The sequence below is a fragment of the Staurois parvus genome, unplaced genomic scaffold (assembly GCF_062004578.1).
Source record: "Staurois parvus isolate SC_StPar_1 unplaced genomic scaffold, SC_StPar_1.0 ptg001888l, whole genome shotgun sequence".
NCBI classification, from domain to species: Eukaryota; Metazoa; Chordata; class Amphibia; order Anura; family Ranidae; genus Staurois; species Staurois parvus.
The window spans coordinates 88,850-101,036 of NW_028319684.1; the positions used below are offsets into that span (position 1 = coordinate 88,850).

The following is a 12,187-nucleotide window of genomic DNA, read 5'->3' on the forward strand; positions in this document are numbered from 1 at the left end:
ACTGCTTGCGGCTTCACAGCCGGGTACCCACTGCGCATGTGTGAGTAGCGGTGCGCATCATGAATGGTCCTGTAGTCTTCTGGAACCTGTCACGTGTCCCAAAAGACTATAGGGAGGGAGGACAACTTCCGCTTCCGACCGCCTAGGCGATCAGACCGGAAGGGGGAGCGGGTACCTGTCAAATTCGGGTACCCTCTCCCCCCCCCCCGCCCCCCAAAGGTGCCAATCCTTAATGGGGTGCGGGGGAGCAGTCCTTAAAGTGGAACCCCCCCTTTTGGGTGGAACTCCGCTTTAATAAATACCTGCCCATGAAAAGTAAAACAACACAATCCCTTTAACACCATCCTCCCTAGCAGCACATATCTTTTTGTTTCCCCATGTCCCTTTCTCATGTGACAGAACTGGTGATTGGCCCAGCAAGGTTACATGGGGGGTGGGGCGGGGAAGAGATAGTCCTTACCCCTGCGTATCCCCAGTGAGAGCCAGCTATAGCTTTCTGAGGAACCTCAGCCGACTTCCCACTGCAGGTGCATCAGCTCGCTCATTGCCTTGTGGACAGTACTGCAGCCTTCTGGGACATGTGCACCAGGAGGCTGTGGGAGGGGAGGGAGTGGGGCAAGGGGCGCTATCCTCACCTTGGTGAGGACTGCAGAAGCAGGAACCAAAAAAAAAAAAAAAAAAATCAGTAGCCCCTCCCAAAAAAATACCTGAAACTCACTCACAGGCGGGGGGGAGGAAGCAAACCAGAAAGACCTGGCAACCTACCCTGTAAAACAATTGGTAAGAGAATTCATGGAAAAAGTCGCTTACAAGTGACGGTCCATGCAATCACCAAGGGTCAGATACGACTGAATGGATATATATATATTTATTTATTATAAAAGCGAACGTATACTTTAACCACCCTGACGGTACTCCCGAGTGTAGCTCGGGGTAAAGTTTCAGCACCACAAGCGATAAACCCCCCCCCCCCCCGAGCTACACTCGGGAATACACTGCAGCGCTGCTCCGGGATCTCTTCTGCACTTACCTTGTCCTGCGCTCCCGCGATGTCCCCCCTGCAGCGTCCCCGGCATCTGTCTTCTGGGTTCCGTTCCCTGGGACGTCGGGACGTACAGGACATACGGGGGATGGAACGGCAGGAAATTTGAAAATTGTAAAAGTGACATTCACTGAATCCACTAAAATCACATAGTATAACATTCCTGTATCAAACCATTTCACATACATTGTGTCCCGAGTGCTTTGTCCGGCGCCCTGCCTGCATTTTTACTGTTCTTTCTGCCTGGAAACTGAGAAACGTCCATGGCGTCCAAAAAGCGTCCCTTTAGGTCAGATGTGGTTTTAGACCGACTAGAGAACAGCGATAGTAAATCAGAACCACTTGCAGAATTGAGTGATAATGATTCGTGGGGGAAATTCCTCATCAGACACTGAAAATGATTCTGTGACTTTGCTCAGCGATGTGTGAACTTGGCGCTATATTTCAAATTTCAGTGTTTTTGGTTTAATTATATTATTGAATTAAATTTATTATTATTATATTTTTTATGATTATTTATTAAATTATAATTTATGATTTCGTGTTTCAAATTTTATCATCCCCGGGATGTTTAATAGACTCTTGTTCGGACAGATTTCAGTGAGTTATTCCTAAAAATTACAGACCTACAATAAAAAAAATACATATTTCCATGCAAAAAATGCACCGTTTGAGCAGAGAAATATGGACATAATCAGACCGCTAGGGAGGTTAAGCAATCTCAGTCAATTTTCTATCAATAGAGCCATTAAGCTTTCATCTTTGGAAGCAGAATTGACTTAAAACCGTTCTGAAATGCAACTGGCTTGTGTGACGGATCGGACGCCAGAAATAGAAAAGCCAAAACAAAGAACAACAAAGCAAATTGAGAATGGAGAGGCGGCAAAGAGCACGGAGTCCAACAACTCCGCCAGCGAACTTCAATCTTACTGAAAAATAGAAGGCGGGATAAAACACAGGAGAGAAGCTGGAAACCATGGAGTCGGCCCACTGCCCTCTGAATGACAAAACATCAAAAATTGCAGCTTGTCTTGCCAACATCTAAACATTGGCAGGACACCCTTCACGTGGCAGCTGTACGAGATACAGGAAACATAGAACAAATCGATGTTAATTAAAATGTAAAAAGAGTTTAATGTAAATAATCTGACCAATGAATTGTTTTTATGGACACAGCCTCCACTTTCTGCTTTGCAGAGCCATACAATGGCTGAGATTAACCCCTTCACGCCGGCGCCTCCCGGCCCTTTAGGAGTTTCAGAAGCCGGGATGCGGGACGGGGCAGGGTTTAGGGATCATGTGACCGCCGTGACGCGTTGTCATGGCGGTTACATGATCGGGAAAGGTCCCGTTCGAAAGAGGAGACCGGGACCTTTCCGTGAGTACCGGATATGTGTGCTGGGAGCGCGCAGGACACGCGCTCTCGGCACATATGTTTTTTTTCTTAACAGAACGCAAATGTGCGGCCGCTCGGCGTCTAGTCCCAGATGCCAGGAGGCCGCACATTTGCATTCGGCCGGCGTGAAGAGGTTAAAGCAGAACTATTTCCAATAGTGGTGCACCGAAATTAAAATTCTGGTACTGAAACTTCAAAATTTACTTGGGCGAAAACTGAAATGCGCAGTTTTTAAAAATGAATATATATTTTTTAGAAAAAAATACACTGATTAAAAAAACAAAAAACAAAAAAAACAAACAATATATACCCCAATTTTTTTGTAAAATATGAAAGAGGATGTTAAGGTGAGTACATAGATACCCAACATGTCACGCTTTAAAATTGCGCACGCTCGTGGAATGGCGTGAAACTGCGGTATTTAAAATATCTCCATGGGATATGCTTTAAAATTCTCTACAGGTTAGCAGTATAAAGTTACAGAGGAGGTCTAGTGTGTGAATTATTGCTCTTGCTCTGACGTTCGTGGCGATACCTCATGTGCGGTTTGAACACGGTTTACATAAGTGGGCATGGCCTACGTATGCATTCACCATGGGGGGACGGGGGCACTTAAAACAAAAACAATAAAACATTAAATAATAAAAAAAGGTTTATTGTGCACTGTCCCTTTAAAAATAATTTAATCACTTTTATTCCTATCACAAGAAATGCATGCATCCCTTGTTATAGAAATAATTAGTGACAGGTCCTCTTTATGGAGAGATATGGGGTCAGTAATACCAGACATCTCTCCTCTACAATGTAAAGCATTGGATATAAAAAAAAAAAAAAAAAAAAAAAAAAAACACAGGAAGTGACATCGCTCCTGTCCTCCAAGGGCATAGAGATGAGTGGCGGCCATCTTTCCTTCACTCATTTCTATGCCCAGCTCCTGGATCGATGGTTTCACAGGTAAGGCTGAGAACTACCAAGCAGGAGGGCGGCGGCGAGAGGAAGGGATTTTTCGGCACCTGTATCAGTGCTTTTTATCATTTTGGCCAACGACTAAAAGGGGTGTTTTCGGCCACCGAAATTTTGGTGCATCCCCAATTTCCAAAATATTTAAAAAAACATGAAAGATAAATAAAATAAACCTGCTTTGCTACAATATTACCCTTCAAGTGGGTTGTAAAGGTTCAAGGTTTTTTACCTTCATGTATTCTATGCATGAGGGTAAAAACCCTCTGTGTGCAGAATCCCACCCAATACTCACCTGAGCCTAATTGCGATCCAGCGATGTACACGAGAGCCTCAACTCGTCTGGGACTCTCCTTCCTCATTGGCTGAGACAGCAGCAGAAGCCATAGGCCAATGAGGAGAGAGGGGGCGGGGCCTAGCCATGGCTCTGTGTGTGAATGGACAGACAGAGCAGCGGCTCGGGAGCGAGCCGGCTTGGGTGCTCCCATAGCAGGCTGCTTGCTCTGGGGTCCCTTGGCAGGAGAGAGGGGCAAGGGTGCCGATGGGGAACCCAAGAAGGAGGAGGATCGGGGCTGCTCTGTTCAAAACCAATGCAAAGAGCAGCCAAATATAACATGTTTGTTATTTAAAAACAAAAACTTGCCTTTAATATCACTTTAAGGCCGACCATACATGGGTCGATTTTCGAACGATTTTTAGTTCGAAAATCGGACCTAAGAATAATTGGTCAATTTTTGCTCTGTTAGTGGGGCAATGGCACCGGCCCAGGGGCGGACTGACAACTCATGAGGCCCCCGGGCAATAGGGGATCATGGGGCCCCTGTGTCCTTGCCCAAACTCCAAAAAGCCTATGAAAAAGGTACCAGGGGCATCTCATGGGGCCCCCTACTGACCCCGGGCCCTCAGGCAGTGCCCGAGTTTCCAAATGGTCAGTTCGCCCCTGCACTGGCCAATGGTTCCTCCCCATTTCCGTGGTTCCTCCCCATTGTGTTTATCGGGCATGCTGGAAAATTTGTGAAAAACGACCGATTTTCAAAATCATTGGTGGCACCATTGGATTACAGAACAAACGCTGTTTTCTATTGAAAAATCGTTCAGAATTCGACCCATGTATGGCTTACTTAAGTCTAGAAATACTTCTGTTCTCCCACTAGTCAGTCTGATGGCCAGCATCATCCAACCCACCTCTTCAAAGCCCAGGTCATCCAAGACCCAACCCCACCTCTCTGTAACCCTACTTTATTCTCCGATCAGCATGCTTCGGATCAGTAGATTAACAGACTGGCTCTTGTATCGCTTCTTCCTCTCAGTCTGCTTGCATTAAAAAAAAATACATTTAAAATGATTGTTCTGTTATGATTACAACTTTACAAACATGTTATACTTACCTGCTCTGTGCAAAGATATTGCACAGAGCAGCTCCAAACCTCCTTTTCTAGGGTTGCCCACTGGGGGTCTCAGCTCCTCCTCCCTCCTCTCAGGATTTGACTGACAACAGCAATGGGTCCTGCCGCTGCCTCCGTGTCCAATAAGGAGAGAGAATGAGAGAAATCAGCACTGTTGCTTTCGGGCACAATACTGGATTGAGATCGGGCTCAAGTATTTAGGCAAGGCTGAGAATATATTAACCTCCCTAATGGTCTGATTATGTCCATATTTCTGTGCTCAAAGCGGTACATTTTTTTGCATGGAAATATGTAGTTTTTTTATTGTAGGCCTGTAATTTTTAGGAATAACTCCCTGAAATCTGTCCGAACAAGAGTCTAGTAAACATCCCGAGTAGGATAAAACTTGAAACACGAAATCATAAATTAATAAATAATCATAAAAAATAATAATATAATAATAAATTTAATTCAATAATATAATCAAGCCAAAAACACTGAAATGTGAAATAGAGCGCCAAGTTCGCACATCGCTGAGCAAAGTCGCAGAATCGTTTTCAGTGTCTGATGAGGAAATTCCCCCACGAATCATTATCACTCAATTCTGCAAGTGGTTCTGATTTACTATCGCTGTTCTCTAGTCGGTCTAAAACCGCGTCTGACCTAAAGGGACGCTTTTTGGACGCCATGGACGTTTCTCAGTTTCCAGGCAGAAAGAACAGTAAAAATGCAGGCAGGGCGCCGGACAAAGCACTCGGGACAAAATGTATGTGAAATGGTTTGATACAGGAATGTTATACTATGTGATTTTAGTGTATTTAGTGAATGTCACTTTTTGTCATTTTCAAATTTCCCGCCAGTTCCGTCCCCCGTACGTCTCGACGTCACAGGGGGGCGGAACCCGGAAGACAGATGCCGGCATCGGTCGGAGGACATTGCTGGGGACACTGCAGGGGGCACATCACGGGAGCGCAGGACAAGGTAAGAGCAGAAGAGATCCCGGAGCAACGCTGCAGTGTATTCCCGAGTGTAGCTCGGGGGGGTTACTGCTTGTGGTGCTGAAACTTTACCCCGAGCTACACTCAGGAATACCGCCAGGGGGGTTAAAGGATACGTTCACTTTTATAATAAATAAATAAATATATATCCATTCAGTCGTATCTGACCCTTGGCGATTGCATGGACCGTCACTCGTAAGCGACTTTTTCCATGAATTCTCTTAGCAATTATTTTACAGGGTAGGTTGCCAGGTCTTTCCCCAACCCCCACCATGCAGGAGATCCAGCATGGCCAGGGATGAAACTAGGACAATTTAGACAAGAGCCAATTAACCTACCAGCATGTCTTTGGAGGGTGGGAGGAAACCCACGCGAACACAAGGAGAACATGCAAACTCCATGCAGGAGGCGCCATGGTTGGGAATCGAACCCATGACCCAATTACTGCACGGCTAACCACTAAGCCACTGTGACGCCCAATATATATATATTTTATTTATTAATAAATGCACATATTTTTGCAGGTTAAAAAAAAAAAAGCATTTATGTTGTTTACTCTGCAGTCTGCAAAGCATTGCAGCTGAGATTGGCAGATCGCGGGTGCATTGTCAGGGTCCTGCAGACATTTAGTCAGCTGTCTAGCCATAGCTCCAGTTACTGAACGGCAGGAAGAATCACCAGCGCCCTCGCAGTTCATTGAGAACTACAATCCATCAGCCGCCGATGGTACATGTAGGTTATTCATTCACAGAACTCTGTGAAGGAATGATGAGGCTATGTGGGTGAAACCCGGCGTGGCCGCACTCTTTTTAAATTGCGACAGAGGGTGCAGGGAGGAGATTCCTCGTCCTCTGTCGGGGGGGGGGGGGAATTGGGGGGAGAAGGTGCAGGAGCTAAAAATTGGGTGAAACATGTACCAAAAGGAAACTTGTCTTAAAAGGGATATTAAAGGCTGCTTTGTTATATACAGAGCATCCAGAAAGTATTCCCAGCGCTTCAGTTTTACCACATTTTGTTATGTTACGGCCTTATTCCAAAATGGATTAAATTCATTTTTTTCCTCAACAGTCTACAAACAATATCCCATAATGACAACGTGAAAGACGTTCGTTTTGAAGTCTTTTCAATTTATTAAAAAAAAACAAAAAATCACATGTACCTAGATTACATTTTTTTTTTTTTTATATTTTTTTTTTTTTTTTTTTTTTTTTACATACTGTCACCCTAGCAATACAGTGTCACCATGGTGACACTGTACTAATTGTGGGGGGTGATGAAGATTTATTGATTTCATTTTTTTTTTTTTTTTTTTACACTGATTGCTTTTACACCCATAAAGGCTGTAAAAACAATCATTTCTCCTCTCTGGCTGCATTCCTGCAGCCATTGAGAAATACTGTGAGAGCTGCGATTGGTCACAGCTTGTCACATGGTACAAGGCTGCTGTGAATAGCCCTGTACCATGTGACCTCTGTGATCATTCACAGATTTCGCACGTAGTAAGCAATGATGTCAGAAGCGACATCATTGCTTACTAGTCTTCAGGTGATCACGGATTGGCCAATCAGTGATCACATGATTGGGACCTCACACGGTCCAGTGCCCTGAGGACACAGCAGGCACCGGACCATGGTGCTGCGTGCTGCCAGGGAGCGCGCACAGGCTAAAATGGCGGGCAACGTTTATGAACGGGCACCCGCTCCTGCACTGCTCCTGTCCGGCCGTTTATATACATGGGTCGGGCAGGAAGTGGTTAGACAAAAAAAAAAAAAAAAAAGGACAAATTTTGAAAAAAAAAGAAAAGTTTTTCTTAGTTTCTGTTATAAATTTTTGCAAATAAGTACTGTTAATGCTTCACTGATGAGGAGGCACTGATTAGCACGGATGAGGAGGCACTGATTAGCACGGATGAGGAGGCACTGAGTGGCACTGATGAGGAGGCACTGATTAGCACGGATGAGGAGGCACTGAGTGGCACTGAGGAGGAGGCACTGATTAGCACTGAGGAGACACTGAGTGGCACTGATGAGGAGGCACGGATGAGGAGGCACTGATTAGCACGGATGAGGAGGCACTGATTAGCACGGATGAGGAGGCACTGATTAGCACGGATGAGGAGGCACTGATTAGCACTGAGGAGACACTGAGTGGCACTGAGGAGGAGGCACTGATTAGCACTGATGAGGAGGTACGGATGACCAGTGCACATCATGTACGGACAGTCTTGCCAGTAAATAATTTTCCTTTTCTCACACAGACATGTTGTGTGAGGAAAGGAATGCAGATAACCGACAAGTCTGTTTACATGTGATCAGCTGTGATTGGACACAGCTGATCACATTGTAAAGGGCCGCTGTGATTGGCCCTTTACAAAGAGATCACAGAGCAGGTCCAATGCACGCCCCGGGGGGCACAGTTCTGGGAGGACAGCCACAGTTGCCCTCCAGAACTAGATAACCGCGCTGTAGCATTCTTCCAGGCATAGCACAGTCCGCAAATGGTTAACGTATTCCAAGCTGGCCCAAACCGACTATTTCCTTTACTAAGCGATGCAGATGCTACATACAGTAGAATGAAGAGTTCACTGCATCTGCCCACCTCTCCACCTTGGCCAATCAGTGAAAGCCTTGTATTCAGTGATAAAACACAAGGCTTGCTCTGAAAGACTTAGAAGCACTCAGCCCGACTCACGTCTGTTCCAGCGGCAGATGCAGCGCCTCCCGAGATGCCGCAAGAACCCCGCGCTGTATACTGTATGTGGCTGGTGCTGCCAACAACATGATACAGCACCGGGGACTCACAGCACACACATCACTAAGGGAAGTAAATCCTTTGTTTGGGCCAGCTTGGCCAAAACAAACTACTGTACACCTATGTGAGAGGAGGGGGGGTGTACCTACACATATATATGATTGGAGGGAGGGGGGTGTACATACACATATATATGATTGGAGGGAGGGGGGTGTACATACACATATATATGATTGGAGGGAGGGGGGTGTACATACACATATATATGATTGGAGGGAGGGGGGTGTACATACACATATATATGATTGGAGGGAGGGGGGTGTACATACACATATATGATTGGAGGGAGGGGGGTGTACATACATATATATGATTGGAGGGAGGGGGGTGTACATACACATATGATTGGAGGGGGGTGCACATACACATATATGATTGGAGGGGGGGGGGGGCTGTACATTTATGATTGGAGGGAGGGGGGTGTACATATACATATGATTGGAGGGGGGTGTACATACACATATATGATTGGAGGGGGGCTGTACATTTATGAGTGGAGGGAGGGGGTGTACATACACATTTATGATTGGAGGGAGGGGGGTGTACATACACATATATATGATTGGAGGGAGGAGTACATACACATATATATGATTGGAGGGAGGGGGGAGTACATACACATATATATGATTGGAGGGAGGGGGGAGTACATACACATATATATGATTGGAGGGAGGGGGGTGTACATACACATATATGATTGGAGGGAGGGGGTGTACATACACATATATGATTGGAGGGAGGGGGTGTACATACACATATATGATTGGAGGGAGGGGGTGTACATACACATATATGATTGGAGGGAGGGGGTGTACATACACATATATGATTGGAGGGAGGGGGTGTACATACACATATATGATTGGAGGGAGGGGGTGTACATACACATATATGATTGGAGGGAGGGTGTACATACACATATATGATTGGAGGGGTATACATGGATGGATGGGTGTGGATGAACCTATCTGTATACAGAGGGAACCAGGGCCCCCCGCATCTACTGACAATGGTACACCCCACCCCTTTCTATCTGCAGGGAGAAGCCCCTCCAGCAGTGTGGCCCCTCTGTCTCTCTATAGGCCAGCAGACAGGGCCCAGCACCGCCCTCCTCCTCCTCCCCCCAGGTCCAGCTTTACCTGCCCCCCTCAGGCTCCCCACACTCCCCCCCGTGCTCACCCGTCCCTGCCCCCCTTCGTCGCCCCTCCCCCGCCATCGCACACAATCCGGGGTGCTGGAACCCCAACACTCACCATGATGTCTCAGCTTCTCCTTCCAGTCATGTGACCTGCACGCTCCGCCCCGCCCTACTCTATGATACCGGGTCGATCATTGGTCCGCTTCCTGATTGGGCCGCGTCACGGAAGACGGACAGGGGCGGCGGCCAATGGGACGGCGGAGGAAGTGCAGGGTCGTGTCTCAGCGGGCTGTGCAGTGTCACCTCAGTGAGGGAATGCTCTGTGACAGGACCCCGGGGGAGGGGGGGACCCCAAGTATAATTGTGTGATAGTAGGAGATCGAATGTGAGACAGATCCTGGAGGGAATTACCTCACAAGCCCCCCATGTCAGTGTCCAACAATAATACAGAACTCACACATTGCCTGCCAGGAAATCTCCAGCAAAGAAAACCTGTCAGCTTCCTGTGTCCCCACATTGGGGAGACTTCTCACTTCCTGTCCTGGTGACAACACCAGGAAAAGCTATTGCAGCGTCCGGCCTTCCTCCGACTTTGCTGCCTCATCTTTAGGGCCCTTTCACTCGGGCGTTACGGCTTTTTCATCGGTTAAGTTACCTTTTTTTTCCCAAGAAAAAAACAGATCGGTTTTTCATCAGCTTAAGTCAGTTTACATCCATTTCCATCCGTTTACATTCGTTTTGTTACATCCTTTACCAAAGCAAAAACACTGTTCATTTACATCCTTTTTGTTTTATGGAACAAAAAAAGGGTTTCCTTCTCTTCAAAAAATGGATTTCAACAGATGCGGACATTAACCCCTCCCTCTCTGGAGGATTCCCCCCCCCTTCCATGTGTTGCCGTCTGGCGCTGCGTTACTTGAACCCCTCGCCTACCGGACGCTTCTACCCCCTTCCTGCCCAGGACCATGTTCAGCTCTCGCACTTTGAATGACTATTGAGCGATCATGCAACATTGTACTCCTATGACATTTTTATCCTTTTTTCACACACATTAACCCCTTGACACCGGCACCTCCCGGTCCCTTAAGGGTTCCAGAAGCCGGGGGGTGGGGTTTTAGGGTCATGTGACTGCTGTGATTCACTGTCACAGCGGTCACATGATCAGGAATGGTCCTGATCAAAACAGGAGATCGGGACCTTTCCGTGAGTACCAGACGTGTGCTGGGAGTGTGCAGGGCGCGCGCTCTCAGCATGTTTTTTTTAATAGAACGCAATTGTGCGGACGCTCGGCGTCTAGGCCCAGATGCAGATTTCCGTTCGGCCGGCACCAAGAGGTTATGCTTTCTTTCGGTGGTATTTGATCGCCTGTGCATTTTTTTATTTTTAGCGCTATCAGCAAAAAAAGACCGACAATTTTGAGAAAAAAAACATATTTTTGACTTTTTGCTATTAAACATGTCCAGTAAAAAAATTTACAAAATCAAATTTCGTCATAAATTTACCCCAAAATGTATTCTGCTCCGTGTCTTTGCTAAAAAAAAATCCCAAAACGTGTAAATTAATTGGTTCACGGGAAAGTTATAGCGCCTACAAATTGAGAAATAGATGCTGGAAATTTTTTTTTGTACTAGTAATGGCGGCGATCGGCGTCTTATAGCGGGACTGCGGCGGGCATTCTGACACTGGGGGAGGAACTGACTTGGTGTCACTGACATCCCTCACTGCATTATGGATCGGAGTCCGATCCATTATGTTCCCCAATCCGCAGATCCGATCCATCCTGCGGGGATCATCGACTTGCTTTGCTACTTACCTTTTCGTGGAGTGGGTCCGGTGTCACCCCGTATAGGTTACATGCCGATGATCCCCACAGGATGGATCGGATCTGCGGATTGGGGAGCATAATGGATCGGACTCCGTTGCATTATGCTCAATCTGTCCCCATCACCCCCCCCCCCCGTGCATCAAACGTTTCCCTTTACTGCCTGGGACCCCCTGTGTGCCCTCACCCCCCGCAGTGCTGCAGGCTTCTCACTGGCAGCTGCATGCATGCAAGGTCCAGTAAATGTGTCACACTTACCAGTCCCTTCCTTTCCTGAATGAACACAATGAATGATCAGTACCAATCACTCACTGTGTTCATTCATAACTAAAGAATAGTAAACTGTTGTTTTTTTTTTGGGGGGGGGCTGTCAAGTTGGCTGTATGGGGCCCCGGGGTTTCTAACAGCAGCCCTGCATGTGACACTTATTGAAGCACATGATTTATGGACTTTATTTTGCACTGCACTGTTTATTAGTTATTTTGTGTTTGTGTATTTCACTTTGAGCAGCAGCATTTTTTGCACTCATTTCTGTTAGCACAATAGTTTTTGCACAATAACTTGGTCACCAATTGTTTTGTGTACAGTAGCGCGGGTTATTTGCTGTTTAGATAGTTAACTAGTGTAGCCCT

General features: G+C 46.5%; 1 protein-coding gene across 1 annotated transcript in view; it reads right to left on the minus strand.

Moving 5' to 3' along the window:
* Nucleotides 1-9,909, minus strand: part of LOC149433872 (vacuolar protein sorting-associated protein 35) — a gene marked incomplete at its 3' end in the record, with an annotated part of 93,246 nt that extends 83,337 nt beyond the window's left edge. The window contains exon 1 of the mRNA XM_089664342.1: nt 9,849-9,909. Within this exon, the coding sequence (XP_089520468.1) occupies nt 9,849-9,851 (3 nt within the window). The remainder of the gene's footprint in view (nt 1-9,848) is intronic.
* Between the last annotated feature and the right edge of the window lie 2,278 nt (nt 9,910-12,187).